This window comes from Orbicella faveolata, unplaced genomic scaffold (genome assembly GCF_042242905.1).
Source record: "Orbicella faveolata isolate gen_17 unplaced genomic scaffold, um_ofav_v1 contig_12, whole genome shotgun sequence".
NCBI lineage: Eukaryota > Metazoa > Cnidaria > Anthozoa > Scleractinia > Merulinidae > Orbicella > Orbicella faveolata.
In genome coordinates, this window is record NW_028301539.1 from 9,210,269 (window position 1) to 9,224,572 (window position 14,304).

Consider the following 14,304-nt stretch of genomic DNA (forward strand, 5'->3'; position numbering starts at 1 on the left):
AATGTAAGGATGCACAACATCGAAGAGAACCGCTATCTTTCAACGAGGAACTGGTGAGGTATTACCAAAACTAACAGCTTAATCTAGAGGGAAGGTTAAAAAAGGTCTTTTTTACATGCTGAATATATTTTAATATTCTTATCTATTTTTTCACACCTCCAGGAATCTATAATACCTTTTTTGCGGGGCTGTAAAAATCGTGGGGAAGAAAACCGAAAGTGAGACAGCAGATAGGTACGTGTGAGGAGCTGGTGACATGAAGGGAGGGAGAACCTAGCAGTAGGAAGATACGAGATAACGTTTCGTTTGGTTTACAAGCAAAAATTCCGTGGAGGTGGTTACCATGTGGAGAAAGAAAAAAGAAGATGAAATTGTCGGTCTTAAACACTAGTCCGCTTGGATGCCATCATAATTGTTTGGCTTTGTCCCTAGTTCTAGGATCTAGTATTCCGAGGGAAGATAGTTTACATGATGTTAGCATCTTCTTATCTTTCAGCTTGGAAGAGCCTAGCGTTTCGGAGATTTTGGTGTTAAGGCCAATTGTATACTGAATACAGAAAACGTATGGTGCTAGGATTATACTCCTTCCAGAATCTTCTGAGTGCTAGAACCTTCCTCTCCGTACGTGTAAACAGCCCTAACATTAATAAAATCACTAAAGTGATAACGCCGACTTTCAATTAGTACCACGAAAAACTATTAAAGCCAAACATAAAGGTGAATAATCCACTCAATTGTTTGACTACGTTACTAACCGTGATAATGATATAATACGGAAAAAAAAAAAAAATTAAAAACGCATGAAGAATTTGTTTTTAATGTACGTGTGTAAGAAATTAAATCGAAAAATCGTAAACATGACGGCGCAGGAGGAGAAATAAGACCAACCCCACTTCAAATTCTTATCCTATGATTACACTCCATAAGTTCTGAGACTTAAATATGTAATATTATTAGTGACCCTTACTCCAAATTCTAATTTCTGGAATAAGAAAACTAAAGAATTATTCTTTCATGATTGTTTCCAATATTTCGATTTGAAATAAGTGTTCACTTCATCGATCAAAACTGATGTTAAGGTTAGTGTAAATCTTCAGCGGTGTCTTTCAGAATCTTGCTACTCCTGTTGCTTTTTTACAACAAACCATAGAAAGGAGAAAAGAAGAGAAAAGAATAATAGTAATAAAAACTGTAAAACGTTTAAACAATAGCATCAAAGGAAATAATTATATTAAAGATTTCATCTACTGGTTAGCGCACGCAAGGCCTCAAACGCAAAAGTGACAGTGTTTGCTGAACTAAATTACCTTCCTTTGTCTTGGCACTTTCGACCAAACAAACTGCACCATGTCAATAAGCAGATGTCGGACTACGAATACGGCGCGGGAAAAAGGAAGGAAGCAGAGCGCTTCAGACAGCATAGTAAGAAAAGTGAGGGAAACAAAACTAGCAACTTAAGTCATCAACCGGTGATCCGAAAAAACAGAAAACTTTGTGAGTGCCATAAACTCACTGGGGTGACCTTTTGCTGGATTACCGGAGCACTATACTTTCCACTTTTTTGAAGGCTGGTTTAATCATGAAACTTCAATCTGTCGTAAGCGGTGAGTTCCTCCTTCTTTCTTTTGTTGAAGGAGTTTTCGTCTTTCTTGTTTTCCTCGGCCCTGCAGGTTTCTCACCAGATTTATTTTTTAAAGAGAAAATTTATGTTGCAAGACGAATATTTCTTATGTCACTTCAGACGGCTTAAGAGACGAAGCTTTTGAAATATCATAAAAAGCTCCGGACACTGTGTTGCAATGTTAAAACAAGAAACATTTTGGTTAAATTTGGTAAAAAATCCGTCAAATCTACGTGTTAACGTACTGGAATAACCAAGAGATGTCCGCGAACAAGGCATAAGTAAAAAGAACTCCCGAGTGCGATATAGGGCACGCAACAAAAGTGTGACAACCAGCAGTTACCCTTTTAACTACTATTTATTAGTTTTACACTGTTACTTTTACTTAGGTTAAAGATTAAGTTAAGCAGTTCGTATTAAGCAGGCTTACTGTCCTTCATGGCCTAAAGGTATTCATCTTGATTAACTTTGAACTCCAACTTCCACCGAATGTAGACAACCAAGGTTGGGTTTCTTGATTCACTGCATTCTTTCCACTCACTGGATTCTTCTGTGCACACAAACTCTTGCTTCTCTTTCTTCTCTCCGGGTATAGCAAGGGCAAAAGTCATAGCTTCACCAAAGTTATCGCAGTTGATTATAGCTTCCTCACAGTATAGTATCCATAGCATTACATAAATTGAATCACAAGCGGCCACGAGGTTGAGCCCTCGGGCATATAAGGAGAGAGTGTGTTGTATTACTTACAAGCCTGCTTTTATACTTTTACTCTGGGTATCTAGAATGTTCTGTTATTATTTATAGAGCATTACAAGGTGTACTATTTGTGAAAACTGTTGAGTCACATCAAAGAAATTTCTGGAATATTACACATTGTAAAATAATTCTAGAAAAGTCTGGAATTGCATGACAGATACACTAAAAGTAATTCTGATCCTCATAACATACGCACCCTATAAATTTGCTTCAAGCAAGGAAATCCCGCAAAAAAAACAAAATCCGAGTTTTTGGCTGCTAAAGAGGGCTGTTCTAAATGTCCTTTATCGTCCTGTGGGGCACGACGAGAAAAAGTAAGTAAAAGTTTTCGAGCTTGTCACACCTCATCAAAGAGGTTGTCAACGGGGACTTACCGCCGACCAATTAGAACCAAGCTTGAAACTCCAAAAGGTAGCTCTATTAAATAGAATTAACCCAATGAAATTTGCGGGCAAATACTATTTTGCATGTTGATTTGCAGTAACGGGGAAATTGAGATCCAAGAGATAGGCTTCTGGCAGACAGAAAACAAACAAAGTGCTCCGGTTGGCAAAATAGAAATAGAAACTGACAGCTGAAATTGATCAACAGGCGATGGTTGCAAGACTGGTCATTACTAATTACTCCCTTGGTTTATCTTTTGCTGTAGTTTTACATTTTTTTTTTTTTTAATCTTCTTGGAGATTGGCCCTCAATTTCCCAGCAGTTAATTTTTCCTTCTTGCTTTCATGGTAGTGTCCTTCGTCACACCAGATTTGATCCAAGGGGTCTTCTCTCTTGACAACGAATTTGTAACAAACGTTTTTACAGACTCTTACTCGAGTTCTATCATTTGCAACTCTTTCAAAGTAAAGAAATTGCATGTATTACTACACAGTCTTTGTAATTCAAGTCCCCACATGAAGTTAGCTTCGAAAAATCAACGGCGCGTCCAATGTTTAGTGAGGATTCCTTGACAGTGGTTTAATTTAAGTATAATTTTTAGTCAAAATGCTAATTCATGGTTACAATTTGAGAGTTCTTTGACATCCCCTTAAGATTGTGCGAATCTGATGAAACATGTGAATTACAGAAAGCAGATTGCTCTCGTTTAAATGAGACCAATTTTCTTTCCTTTTCTATTTTCAAGGCTTTGATACTTTTGTTTTTTCCATACTTGCACAAAATGTTAAAGTTTCGCTCAGAGGAAATATGACTGTTGTATTGCAGTCCCTTCTCTCTCATTTGGTATTGAGCCACTCGTCGGTCGATAGTCCACTCTTAATGCGGATAAATAGCTTGGAATGATCTACTCATACTAATTAACAGTAATAGCCAGGTAGTACATGTAGCTTGAAGTCGTAGACTGAAGTTAATTTATTTCTTGGCTAATATCACAAATTAAGCAATGCCTAAAGTTTCGTGAATGTCTTAACTGTAATTAACACTTTTATTAAGGAGATATTATTGAACAGAGCATTAAAAGCAGGTTTAAATGAGAATTCGGGTAGTGAGAAACTTTCTCTTTACTGGCCTGGCAAATGTTTTTTTTTTTACTTTTTTCAATAGACATTAAGATATTGGTCTGTATCTTATCAGTTTGTCACTTAAAATTTCTTTTAAAATTAGATTCCAGTCGTTTTCCTTAGTATTTCAATTGAATTGTATGCTATCCAAGTGTCAGTTCTGGGGATGTATGTTAAGGTGGCTGAACACAGTTTTTCATACTTGTGTTCCATTGACCTTTTTCTCTAAAACCCTTGATCCCTCGGTCGTCAAAAATGGCAGCAAGCTAGCTAACAACACAAACTTTGGTATTATGACGCTTAAGCTGACGAAAGTGCCGTTGCCATGGCAACATGAATAAATATAAACAGACCTTTAAAATCGGTTTTGTTTATTTGCAGAAAATCTAGCTATTAGATTTTCTTTATAATTTGCATGCAACAAGCTTGTAATGATTCTCATAAGTGAACACCATTTTGCTAATAATTTAACAGAGAGATATTTAATTATCCCTTGTTGAAGTTTCACTGGAAAATCTAGAATTTCTTTTGTTTAAGTTCAATTATTGTCAATACTCCGGTTACTTATTTCCTAAAGTATTTTCGTGCCAAATTTCGTGAAATTCTAATGAGTGGTTCTCGAGAAATAGGCGTATTTCCGAGAGTGCAATTTTCATTCAATCGCAATTTTTTCACTTACTACGCATGTGTTGCATTTAACTGGGCTCTTTCGCTAAGAAAGAAGAAGCTGTGAATTGCTGGGTTCTTTGCATCGTTACCTTTCTAACCTATCTTTGTACTAAAAGACTAAAGCCATCAATACGCTGCGTTCAATTATAGAGAAAAATAGCACAGATACTGCGGGTGTTGAGTAAATAAAATGATCGCTCTATTGACGGCATGTCTGCTTTTTGCAATCCTTGTGCGCGCGCCGAATTGCATCAGCAAAAGCGCGCGCGAAAACTATGTTCGGCCACCTTAAAGCATACGACACGTCAAGCTATCGACCAAAATTCCTTTTTTTTTTTACGACATGCATTATTTTGTCATTTTTAAAATCGCAGTGCGTTTAAAAGTGTTATATTTTGCTAGTCTCCCCTACAGTGAAAAATTGAGAGACCGGGAGAATGCGGTGGACTGTTTCATGTTTCCTCCTCTTCGCCGGGTACTTTATGGCCATGGACTGCGTATCTGCTGGGGGACAATGCAAAGAGGAACGGAGCATAAGTGGGATGGCTCTACAAGGATTCGTCTTTAAAAAGCTTTCCGTCAGAGCCTTTCACGAGTGTGATATCAGGTGTGAAAGAGAACTCACTTGTCAAAGCTATAACTACGTCGTAGAGGAAAATTTGTGCGAACTGAATAACCGAACCAAGGAGGCAAGACCTGAACATTTCCGCTCAGATCCGGCACGTGTTTACTTACGGCGCTTGAGCAACCGGGGTATGTACAAAACTGTTAAGAAGCCTTATTAGCATAGACACTTTTCAGAGGCGGACGTCATCAAGGAAGTTCAATGTTCTCTTCTTGGGCGCAAATTATCGACTTTTCTTGGAAGACGTCAAGCTCTAACATCCTTGATAATAGCTTTTCTACTCATTAGTGGAGGTTAAAAGTAAAAATATAAAATTCCTTAGTTCAATTTTCCTGGCCTAGTAGACTTTTCTCAGGAGTTTATTCTTAGTCAACGATCTTTGATCCTCGTGAGCCTGTAGACCATCGTTGGACAGAAACAAAGTTTACTATCATTTTCTTTCGGTAGGACTCAAAGTATACTGAGTTAGTTTTATATTATTTTGTTTTTTCTTGATCAAAGCTCCTCTGGGTTCCATTCCGGAGCTCCCAGCGCATTCGTGTCAGGAAATAAAGGCAAGCGAAGGCAAAGAAACCGTTAGCAGCAAGTACTGGTTGGATCCAACCGGGAATGGAACGGCAGTGTTGTTTTGTTGCGACATGACTTTAGAAGGTTAATGACCGTCAGTTTTCGTATCACTTGAGTAATGTTTTGAGCATAACTTGCATATTATTGCTGTTGACTTCTTCTTTGTGTAAAATAGATCTAAACTCTTCATTTACTTTTTGCGTATGAGAGCTTTTTAGGTTTCCCATTGCCAAAGCTTGAAAAGTTTATTTTTAATTTAGACATTGATGAATGCATCACCGGCAACCATAACTGTGCTTTATTTGTCAAACTCATAAAGGGAGTGCCCGGTTACCCGGGGAGCATTTTGGTTTGAATGTTGACAAATCGTTGCTGACTACCCCCGGTCGGGCTAATTATAGTTACCCAACACCGCAAAAGTGTCCTAACTTTTGTGAAGCGGCTGTTTTCGAATTTGCGAGCGTAGCAATCTCGAAATAAATGTAGCGTTGCGAAGGCGTTGTGGACGCAATCGCGTAGCGAGTGAACTGACATGGAACTTCGACATCTCTTCTTCGATTCTACGAAGGAATTGAGCCGGCAGGGCTATTTTCAGCGCATTGATTCGCTTCCAGCGGCGGGCACTACGGAAATCAGTGTCCGGCCTTGTCTTTCTTTTAGTAGTGGAAACCAACAGAACGATAACTCGCCGAAATCGCGTTAGAACGGCCAGAGCAGCTGGCAAACAACAAAGAATACAACACAGCAACAGGGTGAGTAGATTTTATTCACAAAATATAAGAATAATTGACTTTTCAAGCAAAGCCGTTGCATTCTCATACAAACCTTTATGTAGGACTGGTACCTAGTGCCAAGTGATGGTTACCAAGCTAGGCGCGGTAGCCCAGGAGTAGAAAAAGCCACGATTATCCGTTTTCGTATCTAGTTTTAATAAAGTGCCTTCGTAGTTTTAGCCTTCGTCCGTCGTTTATTACATTTATAAATTCAAACCGTTGTAACACAACACCTCCACATGCTGCAATGCCAGAGTCACGTTTCGCGTAGTCAAATTCGGTCGTCATGTAATAGTACATACCATATGTCACGTTAGACTGAACGTTCGCATAAAAGTGTAAAAAAAAAAGGATAACATTGAGAGCTTGGGTGGCCTGTGCTGAAATACATGTCTTCGAAATTTAATTATTTTGCACCCAAAAAGACAACGCAATATTCCCTAAAATCAACCCAGTACAGATTTAAACATTGCACAAAATAATTGAGTGTTTTAAAGAAGGAAGAATAATGTGGTTTTGCATGCGAGGCTCTCAAACTTGATTAATAAAATGGTGCGTCACATGACGATTTAAACGGAATTTGGTACTTTGCATATTTCTTTGAAATAAAAGGATATTTTGCCAAAAAAAAAAAAAAACACCCAGTAGTTTTTGTCATGCCCTAGATTATCTACCATAAAAGTATAAGCGAAATCGAATTTTCGACCCTTGCCGAGTTATTTTCCATATTTATGGACAGGGACTAGAAAATGTTATATCAGTAATAAGATTTATATGCCAGACAGTACATATATGATTAATATTTTGCTAAGTTAATGCCCCAGACTGCATTTGACTGAAAGGTTCGTAACGCAGTAACACGATTGTCTTTCTTATTGCTTTTTTGTTTGTTTGTTTGTTTGTTTGTTTGTGGTTCAGTATGTGGACCTGTTGGTGTAGAGCACAGGATCAAAATACCAGATGCTAGAATGACGGCAAGCACATACTATAGTAGTAGATATTATCCATACTATGGCCGGCTGAATGAGATCAGGGAAGATGGAGCGTGGTGTACAAAGACAAAAAATAACAGAACAGACTATCTTCAAGTTGATATGATTACAGTGCACTCTGTTTGTGCAGTGGCATCACAAGAACACGGAAGAAGCTCTGATTGGATCACCAGCTACAAAGTGCATTTTTCTACAGATGGAGGAACATGGAACAGCTACAAGGAAACAATGTGGAAAAGGTGGCTAACAAATTATACTCTTGTCTTGGAGTTGAGGTCTTTAGAGAAAGCATTAATTTGTCTGAGTAAACAGTACAATTGCTTCGTGGTTAAGCCATGCAAGCACTGTAGTCCTCGTATATAAAGACTGCATGTCTCGCTATGTATAAAAGAAAAACGCATGGGAATCTAGCAATTCGTGTAACAAGTTGGGTGTAAAAAAACAAAGGTTCATGGCTTTCCACTGAAAATGATTGGCAGCAAGAACAGTGGAGAATTCGCATATCAGGACGGACAAAGTGCCCTTCAGGGTTTTTTGTGCTACAATTAAGTTTACTAATAAGTTTTCTGCAGTTTAAAGACAAAGAGGACATTGAAGGTGTTATTATAATGATTATTAATGATTATATTGGAATGGACAAGAAAATGGTAATAATAATAATAATAAATTAATAACAGTAACACTAATAATAATAATAACAACAATAATAATGATGATGGACCATAAAAGGCTATTTATAATTAATTATTTTATTAAACTCTGTATGATACAAGTTCAAATATAACTAGCATATTTCGCAACCTTTATTTATGTGCTATTACACCAGTAAAAGTAAATTTTCTCTGTTGATTTTAGTCATAGGTGCATAATGCATACTGTTCTGCAATTTCTTTTTCATTTGTAGGTGTTCCCAGGCAACACAGATAGAAGCAGTATTGTGAAGCATTCACTTAGTCCTGTTGTCAAAGCAAGATTCGTTAGATTTTATCCTGTAACGTATGAGGCATGGCCTTGTTTGAGGATTGACATATTTGTGTTAAAGTAGTCAAATGAAATACTTTTTTCACTACCGGGTTAAAGGTAATTGTTACTTTCGGATTTGATCACAAATGCTATTAATTGTAAAGTAAGGTAAATTAGGCGTGTTTTTCTCAGTTAAAAGGTTAATGGCACTGCTGAGAACCTCCTGAAACAATACACAGAGCTTTAAACTTACGTTACGATGTGCTCAGATACCTCATATTATTGCATATTAACGGTCTGTATTCCGTTGGGCAACAATTGTCGAGTTGCCGTTTTATCATTATTTATTTATTTATTTTATTTTATTTTACTTTTTTTTTGTAGTAAACGAAACAGTCTTTGCCTTACCTGTAGGTGAGGATTCTCCAGTTAAACGGATTGGTGCAAGTTGTCGTTAGTCAAAACTAACAAACTATGATAATCTTTAGACAAAATATCTTAACGAGAGAGCACAACGTAGGAGTGACCACTTATAATAGTTTTGTGTCGTGTACAATCTGCTGTTAACGGTATATAATGAGTACTTTTACCAGAAGGCTAATAAAATAAAATTTGCGAGCTTATAGCGGACTGGTTATGGGGTTTGCTCTTTGGTTGGATAATTAGTTAGTTGGCAGGATCTTCTACAAAGTTGTTAGTTTGTCATAATCCTAACACCATCGCTACCTCCCAGTCTCCCTCAAACTCATACACCACTCCTCCGCAAGATTCATAGGAGTGGCGGACCCTCAGACTTTGTCATACCGCGCGTTTTTTGTTTTATTTGTATTATTATTATCATTATCATTATCATTATTATTGTCATTGTCATTGTCATTGTCATTGTCATTGTCATTGTCATTGTCATTGTCATTGTCATTGTCATTGTCATTATCATTATCATTATCATTTATTTCATCATATTTCATTCCTGTGTTTTTTCAAAGGGAAATTCGTTATGTGTAATGTCAAGTTAGTTGTTCGTCTTTCAGTTGACATCGGCCTCAACTGAGATGACAACTGGTATCTCTACTGGGGAAAATAATTAGTTATAACATGTTTAACCAGCCTGCAGAATCCTATAATTCATGATTCACTCGCCCCTTTTCTGCCTTATTCTTGCATTGCTGTAACATCTAATAACTTCCTGCGCATTCTGATAATAATAATCAGGAGTCACGTTTTTTATGAGAAGTAATGAGTAACAAACGCGTATTTGCGGAACGTATTTAAAAGTGCTTTGAAAATTCTATGGCCAAACTGATGTCTTCAAGAAACAGAGGGTTTTCTGTTACCCCAGGTACAGCACTGTAAGTACTTTGTTTGTTTGTTGCTGTTGTTGTTTGTTTGTTTTTGAGTTTGTTTTTTACATCGCCTGATTCATTAGAAATGAACTGAAGTTTAATGATCACAATCAAAGGTTGATGGCTTTTGAAGAAGTTATTTCTTAAAACTCTGCGGGATAGAGACTTTGAATACAGGTACGAGCCTGAACCTAACCCACTTTCACCAAGGCAAACAAAAGGAAAGAAGAAAAAGAAAGCAAAGTAAAAGAGACAGAAGGAAAAACAAATTGTAAAATAGCGCGCGCGCTGCTCGTATCTAATTTCTTTTGAGCCCTTACGGTAGAAGTCTCTATATACTCACGGCCGTGGGTATATGACATGATGTTTGCAGTTTTATTTTAGTTGCGCAATTTCCGTCGAGTTTTAATCCAAAACCTTGACTTTGACCTTGCTTACTAAAAATTGAGTACTTTGACTTTGTTTGTCAATATTTTCATCGAGTATTTTTAACTTGCTTACTTATCCTTTACATTTTCAATACATGTAATTAAGAGAAGTGAATTTTTCGGTGACAATTTTATTCTAGATGAAGAGTTTCATTCGACCTTAGCTTAAGTGATTGTGGCATGTTTTAACCAGTCAACGGGATCCTTTGTTTTCCTTCGCCGTGCGTTGGGAGAACTTTGTAGTCAATCACAAATAAAACATGTTTCAGCGCTCAAGTTGTTGTCGCTATGTTATAAAAGAACTGGTTCATGTTTTCAGCTGTGTGTTTATCGTCTTATGGATGCACTTGGGAAGTTTGGAGAGCACTCAAGAATCCAGAGTTACCCTCGGTTGCGCGTCAAACAACTCTTATGCTTTTTTTCGCGTTGTACAAACTTCCCTTGTGCATCCATAGCTTGTTATATAATAACGCAAGTTCTTCTCGCATTTTGGTTGTTTTTCGCCTATTCTCTATTAGAGGACAGACGTACGATTGACGTCATCATTTCAAAGTTTTTCCCTCTGTGTTTAAAGTGGCTGAAGGCTTTAAGAATTTAAGATACTATTTTACATGAAGGGGGAAAGATAAAGTACAAAAGAGTCTTGTCGAAGCATTGAACAGGTACGAGAGTGTGGGAGAAGAAAGAAAAAGCCGCTTTTTTGTTACAAATTGACTAAGAGAAAAAATACTCGAGCAGTCTGAGTCGACAGTCGAGCGAGACTAAACCAAACACAAAATTGGCTTAGAATTATTTTAAGGTAAGAAACATTTGCTTTGTCTTGAATTTAACAAAACCATTAAGCAAAATGTTTATGTCGTTAATTTATTTTTAGAAAAATTCAACTTTTCTCAGTCTCAAAATGATTGTTGACGCGATTGATTCCAGGAATTACTGCATCAAAACATCATCAGTTAAAAAAAAACGCGTAAGCTTAAGTTTAACCTTGTTTACCGACGCGAATGTTCCAGTCCATTTCAGGGCACAGCAGCGAGCAAAGTAGAGCTCACTACACCTCACGGTCAACTGTATCGCAGCTAAAAGGTATCTCCAACACTATATCAAACCCATTTGAGAATCACCAACCACAGAGGACACAAATTTCCACCGTCGCTAACGCTCCTTTCATCCAAACCTCGAATCGAATGGCCTCCAGTGTTGACCGCAACCGCAAGTTTTCCGAGCGTATTCTTTCAACTCCTGCAATATTCAAAAACCATTCAAGCTTCTCGGCTCACAGGGCTACTCTGATGACAAAAACTGACTTGAATTTTCAACATTTTATTTAAGATTTGTAGATTTCGCAGATCAATTCTGCTTTCGCCGTAAGTTTTTAATCCACTTGAAGCGATTTTCGACTCAAGTTTGACAGTGGCGTGATTTTCCTGGAGCAATCACAATTCTTTGCTACGCATAGCAACCAATGAGATTTATTTATTTTGTATAGCCAATAGATTACGTCAAAGTGGACAAAGGTCGGCTTTCGAGTTATGTTGAAAGATTTTAAAATAATAAAAAAACGATTTTTCTGTTGTTTCTTTATTATATAAAACAAATTAATTCCATGTTGCCGTGCGTCTGTTTAGTAATAGATCACAGAAGACGTCAAAATGTGGTAAGAACATCAATGACATACTCGGCTATCGCCTCTTGAGCCACTTATTAGTTCTTGCCACGTTTGACGCGTACGTCATCTGCGATCTATTACTGAAGAAACGCACGGCAACAGGGAATCTATTTGTTAAATATACGCACGCTAAGCATGAACCAATTCTTCAATAAAACAGAACAAAACAAGACAGAACAAAAGAAAAGAACCAAAGGGTCATTATTTTTTCGCACTGTTAGTAGAGTAAGAATTTTAGTGGAAGTAATGAAAGTCATTGTAATGAAAGCAGAGTATTCATTGCAGAGATAGTAGAAAATGTAGAAAGTTGTGTACTGAATTGCAAGTTATGTGAGCATTTATATGTTTTTGAAATATATAAACAAAACGAAAACACCAGCAACAAAAAACAAAGACAAACACTACACAGTATAGAGGTTTTGCGCGGTCGCATAGAAATAGCCATAGCCATAGCTTTGTTAATCAGTGACGTGAAAAACGAGGAACAATTTGTAGTTTGTTCGAATTCATTCTTATCAAACACACGACCACAAATCTAACGTCTGTGGTGTAAAGCGCTTTGAATTTCACATCACAACCTGCGTGCGTAACTCATTATAACACTCTTTTTGTAGCTTCAGTCTACTTTCATTTAAGAAATAGACAGCGTGCAGCGTGCAACTATCGAGTTTTATACAATAATCCAAGTTATTCTTCCATTTTGATTGGTTCTCGCCTATGATCTATTAGAGGACAGACGCACGATTAACGTCATCGTTACCAAGTTTTTCCCTCTGTGTTTTAAAATGGCGGAAAGTTTTGAGAATTTAGATACTATTTTACGAGACTAGGCAAAAGACAAGGTACAAAAGATTTTTGTCGAGGCATTGAACAGGAACGAGGAGCAGGAAGAAGAAAGATAAAGCCGTTTCTTTTTTAGAAAATGGCTAAAATACTCGAGCACTCTCAGTCGGCAGTAGAGTGAGACTAAACCAAGTAAAAAATTGGTCTCGGTAAGCCAAGAACCATTGCCGCTTATCTCGAATTTAACAAACCCAATAAAAAAAATGTTTATCAGATTGATCTATTTAAAAAATTCAACTTTTCTCAGTCTCAAAATAATTGTTGAAACACTGATTGTGTCAGAAACGACACATCAAAACATTACTTTTTAAAATCAGTTAAAATAAACACATAACCTTGCTTTCCGATGCGAATGTTCCAGTCCGTTTTTGGGCACAGCAGCGAGCAAAGTATAGCTCACTACAGCTCACAGCCAATTGCATCGCAGCTAAAAGGTATCTCTGACACTATTTCAAACTGATTTGAGAATCACCAATCACAGAGGACACATATTTCCACCGTCACTAACGCTCCTTAATTCAAAACCCGAATCAAATGGCCTCCAGATTGACCGCAACCGCAAGTTTTGCGAGCGTATTCTTTGAACTCCTGCAATATTCAAGGTAACGTCCAAGCTTTTCGGCTCACAGGGCTGCTCTGATGACAAAAACTGACTTGACTTTTCCAGCGTTTTCTTTAAGATTTGTAGATTTCACAGGTCAATTCTGCTTTCGATGTAAGTTTTCTTTCTACGAGAAGCGACGCTCGGAGTCAAGTTTGACAGTGGCGTGATCTTCCTGGACCAATCACAATTCTTTGCTACGCATAGCAACCAATGAGACTGCTTCATTTTGTATAGACAATAGACTGTGTCAAATAGCTTTTTTCGTGTTCGACAAAGTGGGCAAAGGCCGGCTTTCGAGGTATATATGTTGAAAGATTTTGAAATAAAAAAAAGCTTTATCTGCATTAAACACACTCGGCTATCGCTTCGTGTGCCACTTTTTTGATCTTAACACATTTTGACTTCATCTGTAATCTATTACTGAACAGACGCACGGCAACATGGAATCTATTTGTTAAATGGATGCACGCGGGAGGTTGCTAAGCACGAAAGCAGCGTTAGAGTCGCACGAGGCGATAGCCGAGTGCGACTTTAGCTTCTTGAGTGTTTAACAAGCCTCCCAAGTGCATCCATAACTCGATAGTTGCAAGCTACACTCTTACCATTTCTTTTATAACATTGAGACTTCTAACATCCTTCCTATCGGATGGAAGTATTTATTGAATCTCATCCTGCTTACATGAACTCAAAAGCACCATCAACCGCGCGAAAATGTTCATTCACAAATCTGACGAAGCGACAGATCAAAATTTTTCTTGGATCGCGGTGAGTTAGTTTACCTTTTCTCGATCTCGCCTGACAAACAAACAACTTTAAATTGCTCGGTTAACCTACATATCAAGCCACGGACAACAAACGAAAATTGCATTCGGTTGCAAAAGCGTTTCTCAAAAGTTAGTTAAGCTTAAATTTGGATCAGTTTTCCACAGAACTGAAAACAAACTGTACA

At 37.5% G+C, this 14,304-nt stretch overlaps 1 protein-coding gene and 1 pseudogene across 3 annotated transcripts; both read left to right on the top strand.

Annotated features, from left to right (window-relative positions):
* LOC110046518 (uncharacterized) lies at nucleotides 1-7,154 on the top strand. Of its 2 annotated transcripts, XM_089283731.1 has the most exons (4): nucleotides 1-58; nucleotides 163-234; nucleotides 4,954-5,304; nucleotides 5,678-7,154. In XM_089283731.1, exons 3-4 carry the CDS (start codon nucleotides 4,989-4,991, stop codon nucleotides 5,830-5,832), a joined length of 471 nt encoding a protein of 156 aa, XP_089139857.1. In that variant the 5' UTR covers nucleotides 1-58; nucleotides 163-234; nucleotides 4,954-4,988; the 3' UTR covers nucleotides 5,833-7,154. The 2 variants fall into 2 exon arrangements, with proteins under 2 accessions (XP_089139857.1, XP_089139858.1); XM_089283732.1 differs by lacking the exons at nucleotides 1-58; nucleotides 163-234 and having other exon boundaries at nucleotides 4,668-5,304.
* A 216-nt stretch (nucleotides 7,155-7,370) lies between these two features.
* Nucleotides 7,371-9,096, top strand: LOC110046520 (EGF-like repeat and discoidin I-like domain-containing protein 3; annotated as a pseudogene). Its single transcript, XR_016205743.1, has 2 exons — nucleotides 7,371-7,747; nucleotides 8,413-9,096. The product of XR_016205743.1 is annotated as an EGF-like repeat and discoidin I-like domain-containing protein 3 (transcript).
* Nucleotides 9,097-14,304: the final 5,208 nt, after the last annotated feature.

Excerpts from the sequence above, each read along its gene's own strand:
- LOC110046518 (XM_089283731.1), top strand. The coding sequence starts at position 4,989 with ATGCGGTGGACTGTTTCATGTTTCCTCCTCTTCGCCGGGTACTTTATG. Across the intron at positions 5,305-5,677 it reads ACGGCGCTTGAGCAACCGGG|CTCCTCTGGGTTCCATTCCG; the intron begins GTATGTACAAAA and ends TCTTGATCAAAG.